Source organism: Phyllobates terribilis, unplaced genomic scaffold (assembly GCF_046119375.1).
Source record: "Phyllobates terribilis strain yellow unplaced genomic scaffold, ASM4611937v1 Scaffold_2__4_contigs__length_985480577, whole genome shotgun sequence".
Lineage (NCBI taxonomy): Eukaryota > Metazoa > Chordata > Amphibia > Anura > Dendrobatidae > Phyllobates > Phyllobates terribilis.
In genome coordinates, this window is record NW_027362762.1 from 17,732,229 (window position 1) to 17,754,296 (window position 22,068).

The following is a 22,068-nucleotide window of genomic DNA, read 5'->3' on the forward strand; positions in this document are numbered from 1 at the left end:
CACCTTGCCTCTGCCTCGAGCCCACTGCAGAGCCCGTGCCCTTAGGTTTGGTGGGGTTTACACAGGAGGTGGCAGGCGCAACATCAGACATTGGTACATACTTGTAACTCACCACCTCCTGTGCAGCTCCTCCGGTCTTCTTCTTCTTTTTTTTCTCCTCCACTGGATCATCCTCCCCGAAGGAAAACCGTGTCAGGTCCACTGGGGACTCCAGCAGTCGGATCTCCCGCAGCAGTCCTCTTTCCTCCTCCTCATCCCCCGACACTCCAGCCTCTGCTCTGGGAGTCCTCTGCCCTGCACGGAGACCACTGGAACTCCGGCTCTGCCCCTCACTGGCTCCAGCACCTGGGACTCCAGTCACCTCTTCATCCTCCCCCTCCTCTTCACTAAGGACGCCGGCTGGCGGTTCTGCTGAGGTGTTTAACCCCTTCATTTCTGAGAACCGCCGCTGGTTCTTAAACCTCTCCAGGAAGGGACCTGCGCTTTTCTCAATCCCCTCCCGGAGGAGAACTAACCTGACCACCTCGTCTCTGAGGGCTTTAAACCTCTGGGAGGTCGCGGGTCTCTCCTTGTTGGACGCCCGGGTGTTCAGGATCCGGGCCTCCTGCAGCTCCTCTTTCAGCTGGGTTAGTGCTTTGCCGGCGTCCTCGTACTCTCGTAACGTGGCGACCACTCGGGAGGAGAAGGAACTTGTGGACTCGCTGGAGCTCATCTCCCCCCAGGATCTTGCTGGGCTCTTGTTCCTGGGGCCTGGGGTGCCCCGGTCTCCCTCTCTGGGCGAGCGATGAATCGTCTCGGGGTTGGAGTAGGTGGGTATGTTTTTCTTCACCCTACCGGATCTCCTCACTCCCTCCTGGGCCGGTTGTTGTGGCTCCTTGTCCCCCACCGGCATAGACCGGGGGATAGGAGGCTGGGAAGCCATGCCGGCCTCCCAGTAAGCCTGCCTCTCCCTGGGGAGAAGAGAGGCAGACGAGGACCCTCCTCCTGGAAGTCCTGGATCTCAGGAGGCAGGTGCTACTCTCAGCAGGGAGAAACTGATTGTGGTCACCTGTCCTACAGTCACCTCCCCAGTAATGGCTGATAACAGGGAGTAATAGATTGTGGTCACCTGTCCTACAGTCACCTCCCCAGTAATGGCTGATAACAGGGAGTAATAGATTGTAGTCTCCTGTCCTACAGTCACCTCCCCCAGTAATGGCTGATAACAGGGAGTAATAGATTGTAGTCTCCTGTCCTACAGTCACCTCCCCCAGTAATGGCTGATAACAGGGAGTAATAGATTGTAGTCTCCTGTCCTACAGTCGCCTCCCCCAGTAATGGCTGATAACAGGGAGTAATAGATTGTAGTCTCCTGTCCTACAGTCTCCTCCCCCAGTAATGGCTGATAACAGGGAGTAATAGATTGTAGTAATTTGTGTTACTCTCAGTGCTGATGTGACAGGTCGCAGAGGTATTACGTGTGACCTCTGCTGTTTGCGGTGTGGACCCCCTGCCCGGTGGCTCTTGCTCTCGGTGGGTCGGGGTCCCGTTGTCAGGGTCCCGGGGTCGGGGACGTCTCCGCTTCCCTGGCCTTCGGCTCAGCTGTCATTCTTGTGGTTGATGTTACTGGCAGGACTGGTTTCTGCCCGGGCGGGCGGGGGAGTGACGAGAGGAATCATCTCGGGACACTTTTATTTTCAGTTTCGCAGGAACTCAGCGATGAGAAGAGGAGGGGATGTAAGAAGCGATCCGGGCAGAGGACGCCGCTCTCCGGGCTGCGGGGGAACAAGGTCTCGTCTGCGGAGGTCTCTTACCTATTCCTGAAAGCTCTGGGTGAGATGGTGAAGCCGGACAACATGGTGGACACAATGTGCAGGAAGCATCTATACAATGTTTATACTAAGGAGTCCAGACTGATACATTGTAGCAAAGCTGCCCTGCTGTGTTTACTTTCCTGAGCATTGTCTGCACCGAATACTTTGTATCCACTTTAATGGAATCTGTCAGCAGATATCACAACATTATCTGAGCATGATGTAGGCGCAGAGACCCTGATTCCAGCAATGTGTCATTAGTGGGCTGCTTGCTGCATTTTTTTTTTTTTATAAAATCACAGTTTTATCAGCAGGTGATTATCACTAGAGGACTAGTAAACCTCCTACCATGTAGTCCTCCATATTCATGAGCTTTGTATAACACCACTGATTGGCAGCTTTCTGCCTATGCACAGTGTACGCAGCTGTCAATCACTGGAGAAATGGGAGACCTGCAGCTGAGAAAACAGGAATTGTATCAGAACTGCAACAAACAGTCCAGTAATGACACATCGCTGGAATCAGGGTATCTTCCCCGACATCATGATGCTCTCAGATGGGTGAGCAAAAACACGGTGACACATTCCCTTTAATCATTCTCCTCCAGCCCCATTTTTCGTGGTGTATAGTATCCGGTCCTCTCACTCTCAACGTGTAACATTTGGCTGCATTGACCCCTCCGATGTATATCATTCAGCACCATTGCCCCTGGGGTATAATATTTGGCCTCTTGGCACCTCGTGTATAACATCTGTGTCCCGGCCTCCCCCCAATATCAGGGTCTGACCTCACAAATGCTCTTCGGAAAGAAGCGGCAAAATCATATAGAAATTCTGCCCAGAAAAGTTACGGGAAATCAGAAACCTTTAATAGACGTTTCCAACCCCCGTGTTTTAGATAAAAGTCCGCAGACCCGCTGTGAATGTCCGCGAGCATCGCCCGACTATGTAATGTGTATGTCTCATGATGGCGAAGGTCCGGAAACATAAAGATGAGATGATGGATTTCACACCCGGAAATAAACTGACAGATGGGTGCAGAAGAAACTGCAGGGGACAGATGGATATGGAAGGGACAAGACTCTGGAGAGGCCAAAGGGGCGTGGGAAGGAAAGAAGAGTCTGGAGGGAACGGAGAGACAGAAGTTTTGGGAGAGGACAGAAAAGTATGAAGGGGACAGAATGGGTTTGAAGGGGGACTGAGTAGTCTGGAGAGGACAGAGGAGATGAGAAGGGCACAGAGGAGTCAGGAGGGGACAGTGGTCTGGAGAGGACAGAGGAGATGAGAAGGGCACAGAGGAGTCAGGAGGGGACAGTGGTCTGGAGAGGACAGAGGAGATGAGAAGGGCCGAGAGGAGTCAGGAGGGGACAGTGGTCTGGAGAGGACAGAGGAGATGAGAAGGGCACAGAGGAGTCAGGAGGGGACAGTGGTCTGGAGAGGACAGAGGAGATGAGAAGGGCCGAGAGGAGTCAGGAGGGGACAGTGGGCTGGAGAAGGACAGAGGAGATGAGAAGGGTCCAGAGGAGTCAGGAGGGGACAGTGGTCTGGAGAGGACAGAGGAGATGAGAAGGGCCCAGAGGAGTCAGGAGGGGACAGTGGTCTGGAGAAGGACAGAGGAGATGAGAAGGGCCCAGAGGAGTCAGGAGGGGACAGTGGTCTGGAGAGGACAGAGGAGATGAGAAGGGCACAGAGGAGTCAGGAGGGGACAGTGGTCTGGAGAGGACAGAGGAGATGAGAAGGGTCCAGAGGAGTCAGGAGGGGACAGTGGTCTGGAGAGGACAGAGGAGATGAGAAGGGCACAGAGGAGTCAGGAGGGGACAGTGGTCTGGAGAGGACAGAGGAGATGAGAAGGGCACAGAGGAGTCAGGAGGGGACAGTGGTCTGGAGAGGACAGAGGAGATGAGAAGGGCACAGAGGAGTCAGGAGGGGACAGTGGTCTGGAGAGGACAGAGGAGATGAGAAGGGCCCAGAGGAGTCAGGAGGGGACAGTGGTCTGGAGAGGACAGAGGTAATGAGAAGGGTTCAGAGGAGTCAGGAGGGGACAGTGGTCTGGAGAGGACAGAGGAGATGAGAAGGGCACAGAGGAGTCAGGAGGGGACAGTGGTCTGGAGAGGACAGAGGAGATGAGAAGGGTCCAGAGGAGTCAGGAGGAGACAGTGGTCTGGAGAGGACAGAGGAGACGAGAAGGGCACAGAGGAGTCAGGAGGGGACAGTGGTTTGGAGAGGACAGAGGAGATGAGAAGGGTCCAGAGGAGTCAGGAGGGGACAGTGGTCTGGAGAGGACAGAGGAGATGAGAAGGGCCGAGAGGAGTCAGGAGGGGACAGTGGGCTGGAGAAGGACAGAGGAGATGAGAAGGGCACAGAGGAGTCAGGAGGGGACAGTGGTCTGGAGAGGACAGAGGAGATGAGAAGGGCCGAGAGGAGTCAGGAGGGGACAGTGGGCTGGAGAAGGACAGAGGAGATGAGAAGGGTCCAGAGGAGTCAGGAGGGGACAGTGGTCTGGAGAGGACAGAGGAGATGAGAAGGGCACAGAGGAGTCAGGAGGGGACAGTGGTCTGGAGAGGACAGAGGAGATGAGAAGGGTCCAGAGGACTCAGGAGGGGACAGTGGTCTGGAGAGGACAGAGATGAGAAGGGTCCAGAGGAGTCAGGAGGGGACAGTGGTCTGGAGAGGACAGAGGTAATGAGAAGGGTCCAGAGGAGTCAGGAGGGGACAGTGGTCTGGAGAGGACAGAGGAGATGAGAAGGGCACAGAGGAGTCAGGAGGGGACAGTGGTCTGGAGAGGACAGAGGAGATGAGAAGGGCTCAGAGGAGTCAGGAGGGGAAAGTGGTCTGGAGAGGACAGAGGTAATGAGAAGGGTCCAGAGGAGTCAGGAGGGGACAGTGGTCTGGAGAGGACAGAGGAGATGAGAAGGGCACAGAGGAGTCAAGAGGGGACAGTGGTCTGGAGAGGACAGAGGAGATGAGAAGGGTCCAGAGGACTCAGGAGGGGACAGTGGTCTGGAGAGGACAGAGGTAATGAGAAGGGTACAGAGGAGTCAGGAGGGGACAGTGGTCTGGAGAGGACAGAGGAGATGAGAAGGGCACAGAGGAGTCAGGAGGGGACAGTGGTCTGGAGAGGACAGAGGAGATGAGAAGGGTCCAGAGGAGTCAGGAGGAGACAGTGGTCTGGAGAGGACAGAGGAGACGAGAAGGGCACAGAGGAGTCAGGAGGGGACAGTGGTCTGGAGAGGACAGAGAAGATGAGAAGGGTCCAGAGGAGTCAGGAGGGGACAGTGGTCTGGAGAGGACAGAGAAGATGAGAAGAGTCCAGAGGAGTCAGGAGGGGACAGTGGTCTGGAGAGGACAGAGGAGATGAGAAGGGTCCAGAGGAGTCAGGAGGGGACAGTGGTCTGGAGAGGACAGAGGAGATGAGAAGGGCTCAGAGGAGTCAGGAGGGGACAGTGTTCTGGAGAGGAAAGAGGAGATGAGAAGGGCACAGAGGAGTCAGGAGGGGACAGTGGTCTGGAGAGGACAGAGGAGATGAGAAGTGTCCAGAGGAGTCAGGAGGGGACAGTGGTCTGGAGAGGACAGAGGAGATGAGAAGGGCCGAGAGGAGTCAGGAGGGGACAGTGGTCTGGAGAAGGACAGAGGAGATGAGAAGGGCCCAGAGGAGTCAGGAGGGGACAGTGGTCTGGAGAGGACAGAGGAGATGAGAAGGGTCCAGAGGAGTCAGGAGGGGACAGTGGTCTGGGGAAAGACAGATGAGATGAGAAGGGTCCAGAGGAGTCAGGAGGGGACAGTGGGCTGGAGAGGACAGAGGAGATGAGAAGGGCACAGAGGAGTCAGGAGGGGACAGTGGGCTGGAGAGGACAGAGGAGATGAGAAGGGCCCAGAGGAGTCAGGAGGGGACAGTGGTCTGGAGAGGACAGAGGAGATGAGAAGGGCACAGAGGAGTCAGGAGGGGACAGTGGTCTGGAGAGGACAGAGGAGATGAGAAGGGCACAGAGGAGTCAGGAGGGGACAGTGGTCTGGAGAGGACAGATGAGATGAGAAGGGTCCAGAGGAGTCAGGAGGGGACAGTAGTCTGGAGAGGACAGAGGAGATGAGAAGGGCACAGAGGAGTCAGGAGGGGACAGTGGTCTGGAGAGGACAGAGGAGATGAGAAGGGCCCAGAGGAGTCAGGAGGGGACAGTGGTCTGGAGAGGACAGAGGAGATGAGAAGGGTCCAGAGGAGTCAGGAGGGGACAGTGGGCTGGAGAAGGACAGAGGAGATGAGAAGGGCACAGAGGAGTCAGGAGGGGACAGTGGTCTGGAGAGGACAGAGGAGATGAGAAGGGCACAGAGGAGTCAGGAGGGGACAGTGGTCTGGAGAGGACAGAGGAGATGAGAAGGGCCCAGAGGAGTCAGGAGGGGACAGTGGTCTGGAGAGGACAGATGAGATGAGAAGGGTCCAGAGGAGTCAGGAGGGGACAGTGGTCTGGAGAGGACAGAGGAGATGAGAAGGGTCCAGACGAATCAGGAGGGGACAGTGGTCTGGAGAGGACAGAGGAGATGAGAAGGGCTCAGAGGAGTCAGGAGGGGACAGTGGTCTGGAGAAAGACAGAGGAGATGAGAAGGGTCCAGAGGAGTCAGGAGGGGACAGTGGGCTGGAGAAAGACAGAGGAGATGAGAAGGGCCCAGAGGAGTCAGGAGGGGACAGTGGTCTGGAGAGGACAGAGGAGATGAGAAGGGTCCAGAGGAGTCAGGAGGGGACAGTGGGCTGGAGAGGACAGAGGAGATGAGAAGGGTCCAGAGGAGTCAGGAGGGGACAGTGGTCTGGAGAGGACAGAGGAGATGAGAAGGGCCCAGAGGAGTCAGGAGGGGACAGTGGTCTGGAGAGGACAGAGGAGATGAGAAGGGTCCAGAGGAGTCAGGAGGGGACAGTGGGCTGGAGAGGACAGAGGACTCCATGGAGGAGGCACATGGGTCTGGAAATCACAGAGAAGTCTATCAGCAGTTTATTTCCAGTCATTGTCAGGGTCCTGAGTCAGGAATAACGTTTCACCCACTGGGCATTCGGCTACCAGCCATCATAGAGTATGACTGGTTCTACGGAGGTCCACAACGATGAAGATTGACGAGAGCTCGCCGCTCGATAAAGCAATATTGAATCCGTCGCTTTCTCTGCACAGTTGTATTTACTTGAAATCATTGCTAGTTGTAAAGAATCCATGTTCTGAGCCTTTTATTTAGGGACCTCCTTATTTTGGTGACTTTGAGAGTCCCAGCTCATGGACCCCACAGGTACAATCCACACGTTTAGCGTTATTATTTCTACATTACACAGCTGCTCTTTGTCTTTCAGGTGTGAATGGTCGGCTCCCTGTGGATCTAGCACCCAAGTTATACCAACATGATTTGGATCTTCTCGGTATCGGTGTCCTAGCGTGCCGACATCTAAAGTTCTGAAACTTTTGGAGTATTGCTGAAGATGGAATCCTACAATAACATGGCAGCCGCTTCTCATAATATTCCACCTGAGCCGGAAGTTTTTGGTTACTACTTTGAGATACCTGAAGAAGCAGAAGTGAAAAGAGTCCCGGTGTCAATGTTGTCATCCTCAGTTCAGCAGAAAATAACCAGTCTTGGTAGCGGTATCGAGACTTCTTATGTCATAGTTGTGTCACCAATTACTTTGCAAAAGTTCCCAAATAACCACAAAGCAAGGAAGACCTTGGCCAAAACAGCGGCCAAAAATCCCCAGGTGACATCCAGTAACAGGAGTCGAACATCTGTTAGAAGGTCGTCTGTGAGAAGAGCAGATGCAAGGACCAGGGAAGAACATGGGACTTATCTAATCCCCGTGAAATGTTTCAAAGACATCGCAGTTGCCATATTACAACTGTCCCAAATCTATAACCCGGAGATGTTGAGCATCAAGAGTGAATTCCAAACCCTAAGCGACTCGCTCAATGTTAGCCAACAGGCGATGATCAAGATGGAAGCTGCCGCTCTGTACATGTGCAAAAACGTCATGTATTTACTGCCTCAAGGCAAGAAAGCGGAAATAAGGGATGAAAAGTGCGAGGCACAGGCAAAAGTGGTGAAAGCAGAGGTCACCAACTCTCAGCTACAGGTCATAAACTTCAGATTTCAGGAATCGAAACCAAGTATTGTTCCCAAAAATTCACAGCTGAAGATGGAAGAACTGAGCAGAAATAGTGAAGGTGGACACGGCGACCTGGGCTGCGTATCACTCCGGAAATCCTCATTTCTGCAGCATCAAAACTGCAGATCAGAATCCAGGGCAACTGTTGTGAGATTGTGGGATGAAGACTCGAGTCCCTCCAATGACCGTCCAACATCTGGACCTTCCACCGAGCGCAAGAAGCAGGTAAGTCACAAAATTCCTCCTTCCACTGGTGGCGCCACAAGAAGAATGCGGTGCCGCACTTTAACATCACATCTACATAGGGTCATGTTACAACCCGCGAGCTGCTGGATCCGTTGGATTTTTGCATGCCGCTCGTATGTGACCTATTTGGGATTTTTTTTACAGCAGAATCAAAGCTCTAAAATACAGTAGTTCTGTGAAGAAGAGTATCACAAATGTGTTTAGTTCCATGACTTGTCTGAGAACTACCCCAAATTGTCTTCCCGTTCCTTCACTCACGACGTTGCCCATCATGGTCACTTTTCCACCATCTCCAGATTTGGGGTTCTCAGGCCTGGTTGTTTAATGCACTGGCCGGGGCCTAATGAAAGAAACTCCAGAAATAATATCTTTTAAGGTGTTGTACCTGAAGGATGACCTAAAAGAACCCGGGCATTTCTACGTGTACTAGTAATAATGGAACAACATAGACAAATATATAACATTTCATTATAGCTTAAAATATATATTTAAAAAGTAAGAGTCATGAAATGTGTACGAAAAGTCTAAAAATAAATAAAAAGCTTGCATTAAGGCCACGGTCCTACTATCAGTATTTGGTCAGTATTCGGTCAGTATTCAGTTAGTATTTTTTCTCAGGAGTTGGAGCCAAAACCAGAAGTGGATGATAAATGCAGAATTGGTGACTTGTTTCTATTAGACCTTTTCTCTGATTGTTTCTCATCTGGTTTTGGCTCCTGAGAAAAAATACTGACCGAATACTGATAGTGGGGCCGTGGCCTTATAAAAAAAAAAAAAGTGAAAAAAAACAACAAAAGTGCTTAGATTAAAAGAGCGGGAATCACACGTGTACGAATTACTGAAATCCACGTGCCACCTCCCCAACAATCCCATTCAGATGTGAGGAGCTGCAGACATTTCATGTATTCACCTTTAGGGATTGTATCTATGGGGCGGGGGCGGAAAAGGAAAATTCTTGCAATTTTCAGTAGCAATAAAGAGTATGAGAAAAAATCTGCACGTTTTTCTGCAATGAAACGAGGATTTTTCTGCATGGTTTTCACCAAGGGAAATCTAGTCACGGTATGTGGGAGCGATCCTAAGTCTAAAAGTCAAATTTATCTTCATCTTCCCCCACCCTCCAATAAGACATTACATGTCGGATGTTGAGCTGTGCACACACCAAACCTGGGAGATGCCGGCCGTGATACGCAGCCAGCATCTATCTATAACGGTGATGACGAGGATCTGCTCCGATCACTGTTGTTTGACTATTGAAATGCTGCTGCCGATGAGTGACGATCACCAGTCTGTGCATGCACCGGCTTCCTTCACCCCCCCCCCCCAATTCGGACACCATCACAGCGGACCCCAATGGGTTATCCTGGCAGCAGAGCACCTGCTGAAGGCCCCTGGAAGTACCATCTTAGTCCTCCTATAAAGCCCAGAGCACGGTGTTCTTCATAGACGAATGAAGGCCATTCTAAGTATAACACAGCGATATTGTTATACATAGTCCCCTAGGGGGACTAAAAAATAAAGTAAAAAAAAAAGTCTGGAAATTCAAATGATCTTCCATAGTAATATAGACATTTAAAAAAATAATCGGTATCACCACGTCCGTAAATGTCCAACCTATCAAAGTATGAAATGAATTAACCCAAATGGTAAACACCATCAAGAGAGAAAATCCGAACACCAGAATCGCATTTTTATTTGTCGCCCTACCAAAACCCCCCCAAAAAAAGAACATATCTACCCAAAACATGTGTCAATAAAAAACATCAGTTCCCCGTGCGAAAAACAAGACGTCACACGGCTCCATCCACAGAAAAATAAAAAACTTACGGGTCTCAGAAAATGGCGACGCAAACCACGTTTGTTTTCCGTGGAGTAGTTTGGTATGGCCATAATAGTACTGCCCTAGAGGATCACGCTGTCAGGGACAATGAACAAAGTAAAAGCAAACACCCCCCAAATGGTAGAATTATATATTTTTTTCACCATTTATCCTGTTTTTCGGTACTTATAATAATAATAATATTTTTTTATTTATATAGCGCCAACATATTCCGCGGCACTTTACATTTTAGAGGGGACTTGTACAGACAATAAAAGATATTACAGAATAACAATAATCATATAAATCACCAGATACCAGGAGGAGAGAGGGCCCTGCTGCTCGCAAGCTACAATCTATGTGGACATGGGGGAGACACGAGAGGTGGATGGTAACAATTGCTTGTATTATACGGTCAACCATCAATGTAATAAAAAGGGTAATCACTAGTAATGAGTGAACGTGCTCGCCACTGCTCGGAGCTCGCTGAGTATTTCCAGGGATATATATATATATATACTTTATATCCATCTGAACTAACAGTCCTTCTGAGGACTAATCCAGCTGCATATATTCAGTGGTGATAGCAGGAGTTAGGCAGGCAGGCAGTGTATATGGCAGACTGCAGTGTATGATACAGCACAGGAGGGTCCATTGAACGTCTTGTCTGCTGCTGCTGTAATAATTACAGATACAGTATTTGTAGACATAGCCCCAGATATCAGGGGCCAGGGCTGATTTTTGTATATTAATCCTGGTTATTTGCTTAAAAAGCAATCCAGAGTACACCATTTTTCCACTCCATTTGCTTGGTAGCACTGCAGAATACAGCCAGATCTTTTCCATATTACAGCGATAAAAATCCAGAAATTTGTAGTGCACGTAGAAAATATTGGCCTTCATTTACAGTTTGTTGCAGATGTGTCAGTGAAGCTAGTCAATGGATCCAGTTGGATGAACACGTAAGTGGGCTGCGCTGCTGGAGTAAATGAATTCTTCAGAGATGATGATGATGATGATGATGATGAAAAGGCTTTTTATTCACGCTTGAAGCTATTCACACGAGGTCACTGTGAAGAATAGTAAACTACAGGCCCGCTATTTAAAATCGTGGTTGTCCGTCAGACGTATCACATATAACTGCGGTTCAAAGGTTCAAATCCAGTCATTTGTAGTGAGCGTGGAAGATACTGTCCTCCATTTAAAATGGGCAAGGCACGTGGTAAGGGACGGGGAAGTGGACGTGATGGTGATGGTGCATGCAGAGGCCGAGGACAAGGCCGTGGGCAAGCTGAAATTGTGGCACAACAAACACCCACATCTTGTCGCTCGACCTTCCTGTCCCAATTATTAGGGGACCGCAGAACACCACTATTGAACACATAGCAGTGTCAAAAGGTTGGTGGTTGGATAGCGGATAATGCTTCCAGTCACTTTGCCACCACCACCACCCTGTCTTTCACACGGTCAAGCCTCAGTAGCCGTGAGTCTGGACCACATATTCCTCACCCTGATCCTCCTTCCTCCCACCATGCCGAGTACCCTGAGACAACTGATCCCACACTTGGATACTCAGAAGAGCTGTTCACTTTTCCATTTATAGATTCGGGCCTCTCACCCTGCCAGCTTCAAGCGGGTCAAGAGGAGAACACGTGTAGCGATGCCCAAATATTTGATCAGCCACGGTCACATGAAAGAAATGGTGGGAAAGTGCAATTACTGTCACAAGAGGTGGATGATGATGAGACACAATTGCCAGAAAGTCAGGAGGAGGACCAGGGTGCGCAAGTGGAAGACAAGGTGGTGGATGACATAGTAACTGACTCAACCTGACAGGTGGAAATGCAGAGCGAGGACAGCAGCACACAGGGAGAGGGAGGGTGGGGAACCATTCCCCAGAACACCAACACGACGGAAGTTGCCAGAACAACTGTTAGGTCTTCCCGAGTCTGGTTGTTTTTTAAAGATTCTGCAGATAAACCCAAAAAGGCCATGTGCACCACCTGCCAGGCCAGAATCAGCAGGGGTAGCAAAACTAGCAGCCTGACCACCAGCAGCATGATCAGGCACATGGCAGCAAAGCGCCCGACTAAGTGGGCAGAACCCAAGGGGCCAGAAACAGTGTCTGCAAGTGACACCGCTGCTTGTTCCACTGTTGTGCGTGCACATAGTGGAAGCCAGGAACCAGTCAGACCTTGGGATGGAACACGTCCTCCCGACACCGAGGATTGCGGGCCCTGGGTCAATCAGAGTTTCCCCCACATTCTACAGCTCCTGTACCTCCTCCTCCTTCTCTTCAGCCTCCATTTCTGAAATGACCACATCAGTCACAAGCTGGAAGCACTGCAGCACTGCCTCGGCCAAGCGGCAGCAGGCTGTGCTGAAGCTAATATGCTTAGGTGACAAACCGCACAATGCTGAAGAGTTGTGGACAGCTCTGAAAGAGCAGGCAGATCTGTGGCTGACACCGCTGAACCTACAGCCAGGCATGGTCATGTGTGACAACGGCCGGAACCTGCTGTCGGCTCTGAAGCGAGGCGAGCTCACACACGTACCATGCCTGGCCCATGTGCTTAACCTTGTGGTTCAGCTGTTTCTCAAAACCTACCCAGATCTGCCCTATCTGCTTGTCAAGTATGTCGTGTGTGCCCAATTTAGAAAGTCAGATGCAGCTTCCGCTGCCCTTGCCATGCTTCAGCAGCATTTGCAGCTTCCAGCTCACCGAATGGTGTGCGATGTCCCCAAGTGTTGGAACTCTACATTGCAGATGTTGGGAAGAATTTGTGAGCAGAAGAGGGCAGTTGTTGAGTATCAGCATCAACACGGTCGTCGGTATTCAGTTCAGACTCCACACATAAGACCTCAGGAGTGGACATGGATGTTAGACATCTGTACCATCCTCCAAAACTTTGAGAGGACTCCACCAAGATGATGAGCGGCGATGACGCCATAATTAGCGTCACCATCCCGCTTCTCTGTCTTCTGAAACGCTCTCTGCTCACAATCAAAGAGGATGCATTGCAGGCGGAGCATGATGAGATGGAGCAAGGAACCATACAGGGTGATTACACATAGCCCAGCCTCATCTCATCCCAACGTGGATTGGGTGACAATGAGGAAGAGGAGGAGGAGGAAGGACAGGAGCTAGTTTCCTGCGCAATAGACGGTACTACCTGCACAACTGTCATACCGTCTGTTCAGCGTGGATGGCCTGAGGACAGGGAGGAGGATGAGGAGGAGAGCATGGTCAGTCATCCTCTTCGTAAGGACATGGAAGTCTTGCCTGTTAGCAGTCTGGCACACATGGCTAAGTTTATGTTATGCTGCCTTTCCCATAACCCTCGCGTTGTCCAAATTTTGGGTGACAGTCATTACTGGTTGGTGACACTTCTAGACCCACACTACTAGGAGAACTTTCTATCTCTTATTCCCGCAACGGACAGGGGCAGTACCAGCAGGCCCTTGTCGCGGAATTATTAAAAAAATTCCCATCTGAAAACGCTGATGGCAGAGGTCACAGTTTGTTGGACAACCAAGGAGTACAGGTGAGAGAGACACAAAACCAATCCAAGAGAGGCAGTGGAACACTGTCAAAGTTCTGGGACAGTTTTGTCAGACCCTCCCATTGCACAGGCCCTGAGGTGCGGGGTACTCTCACAAGGAGGGAAAAGTTTGGGAAGATGCTTAAGGAGTTCCTTGCCGACCATACCAACATCCCCCGTGATTCCTCTGTGCCTTATAATTATTGGGAATCCAACCTGGACACATGGTATGAACTGGCTCTCTATGCCTTGGAGGTCCTGGCCTGCCCTGCCGCTAGCGTTTTGTCAGAACGGGTTTTTAGTGCCGCTGGTGGAATTATAACCGATAGGCGCAACCGCCTGTCAACTGAAAATGCTGACAGGCTGACTCTTATAAAAATGACCAAGGGCTGGATTGGGCCATACTTCTCAACACCACCGAATGATAGCATTGTAACATAAACTCAAATCCAGTCTTTTTTTTTTTTTGTCTATTTGATCTTGTCCTCCTCCTTCTCCTCATCCTCATCCTCCACTACCATATCACCACCATATCTGTCATATCACCATATATACGTCTCTTGCAAGGGGCATTGGATTTCCTCCAAATTTTCAGCAGCCGTTGCATTAACTGCATAGGTAAACAGTATGGGAGACTCACTTCCTAATAATGGGAATATTTTTTCAAGAGGCCCTCGTCTACGTCTCTTGCTAGGGGCATTGGAGTTCCTCCAAATTTTTGTCAGCCGTTGCATTAGCTGCATAGGTAAACAGTATGGGAGTCCCACCTCCTAATAATTGGAACATTTTTTCCAGGAGGCCATCCGACCTCTACGTCTCTTGCTAGGGGCATTGGAGTTCCTCCAAATTTTTGCCAGCCGTTGCATTAACTGCATAGGTAAACAGTATGGGAGACCCACCTCCTAATAATTGGAACATTTTTTCCAGGAGGCCCTCCGACCTCTATGTCTCTTGCAAGGGGCAGTGGAGTGACTCCAAATTCTTGGCAGCGGTTGCATTAACTGCATAGGTAAACAGTATGGGAGACCCACTTCCTAATAATGGGAACATTATTTCCAGGAGGCCCTCCGACCTCTACGTCTCTTGCAAGGGGCATTGGAGTGCCTCCAAATTTTTGGCAGCTGTTGCATTCACAGCATAGGCAAACAGTATGGGAGACCCACTTCCTAATAATGGGAACATTTTTTCAAGAGGCCCTCCTCTACGTCTCTTGCTAGGGGCATGGGAGTGCCTCCAAATTTTTGGCAGCCATTGCAGTCACTGCATAAGGAAGAACAGTATGGGAGACCTTAACCTTTCTAATGGGAACATGTCATTGCTGAGGCCCACCTCTATGTGTCTTTAAATTGTTATTGGGGTTTTCCTAAGTTTTGGCAGCCATTATACTCACTGTATACCCTACAACTGTATAGCAGACCCTCTCCTTTCTAATGGGAACATGTCATTACTGAGGCCCACCTCTATGTGTCTTTAAATTGTTATTGGGGCTTTTCCTACATTTTGGCAGCCGTTGGACTCACTGCATACCTTATAATTGTATAGCATACCCGCTCCTTTCTAATGGGAACATGTCGTACTCATTACTGAGCCCACCTCTATGTGTCTTTAAATTGTTATTGGGGTTTTTCCCAAATTTAGTCACTGCATGGGCATTATCACTATAGGAGACCCACTCCTTGTAATGGGAACATTTTTTTTTTACTGAGGCCCTCCTCTATGTCTCTTCAAAGGGGTATTGGGTTGCGTCCAAATTTTTGGCAGCCCTTGCAGTCACTGCATACGCAATAACAGTATAGGAGACCCACTCGTTAATAATGGGAACAACAAAGCATTTCCAGCTGATGGCTCTATAACAATAGTGAGGGTCTACTAGTGGCCCTTTAAGAATAGAAAGGACCACCTGATGGTCCTATAAAAATAGTGTTTGTGACTTTCAGAGTCCCTCCATCATAAATGAAACAGGATGTGTCTGATCATGTCTCATACACCACATGGCCAGATAAGGTAGTAAAATGTTAAAATGACATTTCCCGGTGACTGCAGTTTTCACCGTTGAAAGCAATGCAAAAGTGCAAAACCGCATCAAAAACGCTACGTGTGAACATAGCCCAAGGTGTGGAGGAGCATTTTTGTTTCTGTATATTTATCTTGCCTTATATACAAGTCATTAACCTGGAAAGGATGTTCCTTAACATTTTTCCCAGGAAAATCCATTTTAGTTTTGTTTTTGTATGTTTTATTGTGAGTCTGTAAAAGTGTTGTAATACTCTGACAACATTGTTGACAGCAGTGATCTGGGAGTCAGAGATGCATCCAGGGGTCTTCCCCAGGTGGAGTCGCCGGAAAAATGCTTGAGTTTCCCATAGACTTACATTGGGCTCGTTGCTCGGGTCGATCACCCGAGCATACCAATTTGCTCGACTCGAACAACGAGTACCCGAGCATTGTAGTGCTTGCTCATCAGTAGTAATTACATAATGCTAAATAAACCAGTCACCAACCAGTATGTGAACAAGTACAGACACAGAAGTCTATTAAGTACATGGGAGTGGGTGAACAGATGATATGCGGGTCCTGATTTGGAAGGAAGTATTGTATGGGGAAAAAAAAGGATAGTTAGATAAGTGTGTTTAGGTGATAGGCCAGTCTAAAGAAATGTGTTTTTAGGGCACGATTAAAACTGTGGATATTGGGGACTAAACGAAGAGTCCTGGGTAGTGCGTTTCAAAGAATTGGCGCAGCATGCGAGAAGTTTTAGAGACGGGAGTGGGAGGTTCGGATTATTGAGGATGTTAATCTTAGGTCATTAGCAGAACGGAGGGCACGTGTAGGGTGGTAGATTGAGAAGAGGGAGGAGATGTAGGGCGGTGCAGAAGCATGGAGCGCTTTGTGGGTAAGGTTGATGAGTTGATATTGAACTCTATAGCGGATGGGTAACCAGTGCAACGACTGGCACAGGGTGAAGGCATCGGTGTAACGGTTGGCGAGGAATATGATCCTGGCTACTTTATATGATAAAACAAATGGTGTCATTCAAAACTACAACTCATTCTGCAAAAAACTAAGCCCCATTATGGCTACAGTGTGTGAACAGAAAAACAAAAGGAAAAAGTTATAGAAGAATGGAAGGAAGAAATGCAAGTACGAACATGACTGCTTGTCATGACGGAATTCATTCTTTCCTTTATCTTCCCTTTGTATCCACTGTTCTGCTTATGGCTTCACAACGTGCGCCTAAAATCACGGGTTGTTCCAGCTTTAGGGGTTCACATACTTTTTTGCTTTATATAGTAGATATCCAAAGCAAAGCCTCATTCATACGTCCATTTTTCACATACGAGTTCTATCAGTGTTTTTCATGGATAGCGCTCGTACCTATGACAGTCTATGGGGCCTTTCACATGTTCAATATTTTTCTTGGACCGAGTGGCTGGCACTAATGTTGAGTGAGCGTGCTCGTTTAACCCTTTAAATGAGCACGCTCAGGTGCTTGCCGAGTAGTTTCGGCATGCTCGGCATCTCTGTTTGAGTGGCTGTTAAACAGCTGTGACATATGCAGGGATTGACTAATAAACAGGCAATTGCTGCATGTGTCACAGCTGTCTAATAGCCGCGACAAATGCAGCCGCGGCGGCTCAAACAGAGATGTCAAGCATGCCGAAAATATTCGGCAAGCACCTGAGCGTGCTCGTTTAAAGGCTTAAACGAGCACGCTCGCTCAACACTAGATGGCGCAAAATCGCAGAGACTTTCCCGTTTTCAATATGGTTGTCGGATCAAAATCAATAATGCGAGACTATGGGTGCATGAAAACATCGAACAGCGCTGAGATGTCATCCGACGGTTCAATTGGAGAAGGAGCAGAGTTTTTTTTCTTTCTATGTATGAGAGACTGATAAAATTCAGAATAAACTCTAACCGAAAACACTGATGCAACTCGGTCAGTTTTACTTGTACTTGAAAAAGACTAATGTGTGAATGAGGCCTAACATGAATAGAATCAGGATCGATGTTCTTGTGCAATGACTGAATTTTGTGGCTTCTTCTTCTCCAGATTTCTTCTAGTGGACAATCAGGAGGACCAATCAAAAGAAAATTCTACTCTATCGGCAACGAGGAAACTTCTATAAAGAAAATTTGCCAAAGTGATCCTGAACGAAAAAGCATTCCAGCCAGTTCTCCTCTCCTGCGGCATTCCTCATCTTCAGAGGCTTCTTCTCCGCAGGATCCTCAGGAGTTGACACCTTTATTTTCAGATGCAAACAGCAAAGATCTCAAGGTGTTCTCCCCCACTCCACACTCATCATTTTCAAAGGCTTCTTCTTCCTTGAATTCTCAGAAGTTGCCACCTTTATTCTCAGATGCAAACAATAAAGACCCCAAGGAGCTCTTGCCCAGTCCACACTCTTCATATTCAGAGGCTTCTTCTCTGCAGGATCCTCAGAAGATGCCAAATTTATATTCAGATGCAAGCAGCCCAGATCTCAAGGAGCTCTCCCCCAGTCCACACTCATCATCTCCAGAGGCTTCTTCTCCGAAGGATCCTCAGGAGTTGCCACCTTTATTCTCAGATGCAAACAGCAAAGATCTCAAGGAGCTCTCCCCCAGTCCACACTCATCATCTTCAGAGGCTTCTTCTCCTCAGGATCCTCAGGAATTGCCACCTTTATTCTCAGATGCAAACAGCCCAGATCTCAAGGTGTTCTCCCCCAGTCCACACTCATCATCTTCAGAGGCTTCTTCTCCTCAGGATCCTCAGAAGTTGCCACCTTTATTCTCAGTTGCAAACAGCAAAGATCTCAAGGAGCTCTCCCCCAGTCCACACTCATCATCTTCAGAGGCTTCTTCTCCTCAGGATCCTCAGAAGTTGCCACCTTTATTCTCAGTTGCAAACAGCAAAGATCTCAAGGAGCTCTCCCCCAGTCCACACTCATCATCTTCAGAGGCTTCTTCTCCTCAGGATCCTCAGGAATTGCCACCTTTATTCTCAGATGCAAACAGCCCAGATCACAAGGCGTTCTCCCCCAGTCCACACTCATCATCTTCAGAGGCTTCTTCTCCGCAGGATCCTCAGAAGTTGCCACCTTTATTCTCAGATGCAAACAGCAAAGATCTCAAGGAGTTCTCCCCCAGCCCACACACATCATCTTCAGAGGCTTCTTCTCCGCAGGATCCTCAGGAATTGCCACCTTCACTCTCACATACAAACAGCCCAGATCTCAAGGAGTTCTCCCCCAGTCCACACTCATCATCTTCAGAGGCTTCTTCTCCACAGCATCCTCAGGAATTGCCACCTTTATTCTCAGATGCAAACAGCCCAGATCTTAAGGAGCTCTCGCCCAGTTCATACTCTTTGTCTTCAGAGGCTTCTTCTCCGCAGTATCCTCAGGAGTTGTCAAATTTATATTCAGATGCAAGCAGCCCAGATCTCAAGGAGCTCTCCCCCAGTCCACACTCATCATCTTCAGAGGCTTCTACTCCACAGGACCCTCAGGAGTTGCCACGTTTATTCTCAGATGCAAACAGCAAAGATCTCAAGGAGTTCTCCCCCAGTCAAAACTCCTCATCTTCAGAGGCTTCTTCTCCGCAGGAACCTCAGGAGTTGCCAAATTTATTTTCAGATGCAAGCAGCCCAGATCTCAAGGAGTCGTCTCCCAGTCCACACTCATCATCTTCACAGGCTTCTTCTCCGCAGGATCCTCAGGAGTTGCCACCTTTATTCTCAGATGCAAACAGCAAAGATCTCAAGGAGTTCTCCCCCAGTCCACACTCATCATCTTCAGAGGCTTCTTCTGCACAGGATCCTCAGGAGTTGCCACCTTTATTCTCAGATGCAAACAGCAAAGATCTCAAGGAGTTCTCCCCCAGTCCACACTCATCATCTTCAGAGGCTTCTTCTCCACAGGAACCTCAGGAATTGCCACCTTTACTCTCACATACAAACAGCCCAGATCTCAAGGAGTTCTCCCCCAGTCCACACTCATCATCTTCAGAGGCTTCTTCTCCGCAGGATCCTCAGGAGTTGCCACCATTATTCTCAGATGTAAACAGACCAGATCTTAAGGAGTTCTCTTCTTCCAGTCCACACTCATCTCCTGTGCCCCTGGGACCTCACCCAACTTATGGAGAATATACGAGTCCTCCTCATCTGGAGGCCAAGTCCAGTACGTCAGAGTCCTGCAGGAGTTCTGAACGGGGAGACACGGCGTCTTTTAAAGACACCCTTTCCATCTCAAAGTATTTAGGATCTCAGCGCCCCTTGCTTCTAGACATTGATGACACGACCAATGATGAAAAAACGCAAAGACTTCTCGACCGTGTGAGGGAGTGCAACAAAATAATTGATGATATGCGACAAAAGAAAGAAATGGGTGAGAGCATCTCAGAAATACGAGATGTGCATAAAGGGGAGACCCACTAACCTATGAGGGTCAGGGGGTGGGTTGCACATCTGGGACTGGTAACAGGGGGCTAGTATAGGAGCAGCAGATCCTCAAAGAGTAAATGAAGAAGTCACAGGGGAGAGCAGTGGTTTTACCACATGATCGCTGGCCCAGGTTCTAAGCAAAGCCCCCGGAGCTGTCCTGAGATTGTCCCTGTTATCAGCCAACCTAAAAGTCTACCCCAACAATTCCCTACGTAGTTTACATTCCCCGGTAGTACTGCCTTTAAAAAAATAATAAATAAAAAGTCAAAATAATTTTAATACATTTTGTAAAAACATAAAATCAAAGAAAGAACAAACAAATATTTGTAATATAAAAGTTATAAAACATTAAAAAAAATGTATAAACAAATAAAATAAAAAAAATCCTTTAATCTCTACAGCCTATGAAATAAATAAAAATTTAGATTTTTTTTGCCTCTTTTATTGGTGATACATAATAGCCTAATTTGTAGGTCATTTTATTCACATACACATATAGATATAAATGAAAAAAAAATGAGAAAAAAATATATATATATACATTTTTATTATTATTACTATTATTATTTTTTTACTGACACCTAAGGAAAAATTAGAAAAAAGAGGAAATGTCTGTTTTTTTATTACAACCCCGGAAAGCCACTGAGATACATCTTATATCGTGTTCCCGTTTCCATAACAGTAATTTTTATGTTTTCTCTGGGGCGTCCGTTTGTCTCGCCGCTCATGCAGCTACTTACTATGTCATGGCGTTCTGAAACGTCATAGTAAATCAGTGGGCGGATCACGCCGACTTTTTAAGTCCTTGAGCGGTCCAGAACAACAAACAGAATCTTATTATGCATCTCTGTATACAGGGAGCTCCCCCTAGTGGTGGCTGCAGACAGAATCTTATCATGTATCTCTGTATACAGGGAGCTCCCCCTAGTGGTGGCTGCAGACAGAATCTTATCATGTATCTCTGTATACAGGGAACTCCCCCTAGTGGTGGCTGCAGACAGAATCTTATCATGTATCTCTGTATACAGGGAGCTCCCCCTAGTGGTGGCTGCAGACAGAATCTTATCATGTATCTCTGTATACAGGGAACTCCCCCTAGTGGTGGCTGCAGACAGAATCTTATCATGTATCTCTGTATACAGGGAGCTCCCCCTAGTGGTGGCTGCAGACAGAATCTTATCATGTATCTCTGCATACAGGGAGCTCCCCCTAGTGGTGGCTGCAGACAGAATCTTATCATGTATCTCTGTATACAGGGAGCTCCCCCTAGTGGTGGCTGCAGACAGAATCTTATCATGTATCTCTGTATACAGGGAGCTCCCCCTAGTGGTGGCTGCAGACAGGATCTTATCATGTATCTCTGTATACAGGGAGCTCCCCTAGTGGTGGCTGCAGACAGAATCTTATCATGTATCTCTGTATACAGGGAGCTCCCCCTAGTGGTGGCTACAGACAGAATCTTATCATGTATCTCTGTATACAGAGAGCTCCCCCTAGTGGTGACTGCAGACAGAATCTTATCATGTATCTCTGTATTCAGGGAGCTCCCCCTAGTGGTGGCTGCAGACAGAATCTTATCATGTATCTCTGTATTCAGGGAGCTCCCCCTAGTGGTGGCTGCAGACAGAATCTTATCATGTATCTCTGTATTCAGGGAGCTCCCCCTAGTGGTGGCTACAGACAGAATCTTATCATGTATCTCTGTATACAGAGAGCTCCCCCTAGTGGTGACTGCAGACAGAATCTTATCATGTATCTCTGTATTCAGGGAGCTCCCCCTAGTGGTGGCTGCAGACAGAATCTTATCATGTATCTCTGTATACAGGGAGCTCCCCCTAGTGGTGGCTGCAGACAGAATCTTATCATGTATCTCTGTATTCAGGGAGCTCCCCCTAGTGGTGGCTGCAGACAGAATCTTATCATGTATCTCTGTATACAGGGAGCTTCCCCTAGTGGTGGCTGCAGACAGGATCTTATCATGTATCTCTGTATACAGGGAGCTCCCCCTAGTGGTAATTGCAGACAGAATCTTATCATGTATCTCTCTATACAGGGAGCTCCCCCTAGTGGTGGCTGCAGACAGAATCTTATGTATCTCTGTACAACAGTAGA

At 48.6% G+C, this 22,068-nt stretch overlaps 1 protein-coding gene across 2 annotated transcripts; it reads left to right on the forward strand.

Annotated features, from left to right (window-relative positions):
• Positions 1–1,678: 1,678 nt before the first annotated feature.
• Positions 1,679–21,266, forward strand: LOC141189384 (uncharacterized). Of its 2 annotated transcripts, none has more exons than XM_073661141.1 (3): positions 1,679–1,784; positions 7,119–8,147; positions 17,584–21,266. In XM_073661141.1, exons 2-3 carry the CDS (start codon positions 7,245–7,247, stop codon positions 19,948–19,950), a joined length of 3,270 nt encoding a protein of 1,089 aa, XP_073517242.1. In that variant the 5' UTR covers positions 1,679–1,784; positions 7,119–7,244; the 3' UTR covers positions 19,951–21,266. The 2 variants fall into 2 exon arrangements, with proteins under 2 accessions (XP_073517242.1, XP_073517240.1); XM_073661139.1 differs by having other exon boundaries at positions 1,681–1,812.
• The last annotated feature ends 802 nt before the right edge of the window (positions 21,267–22,068 follow it).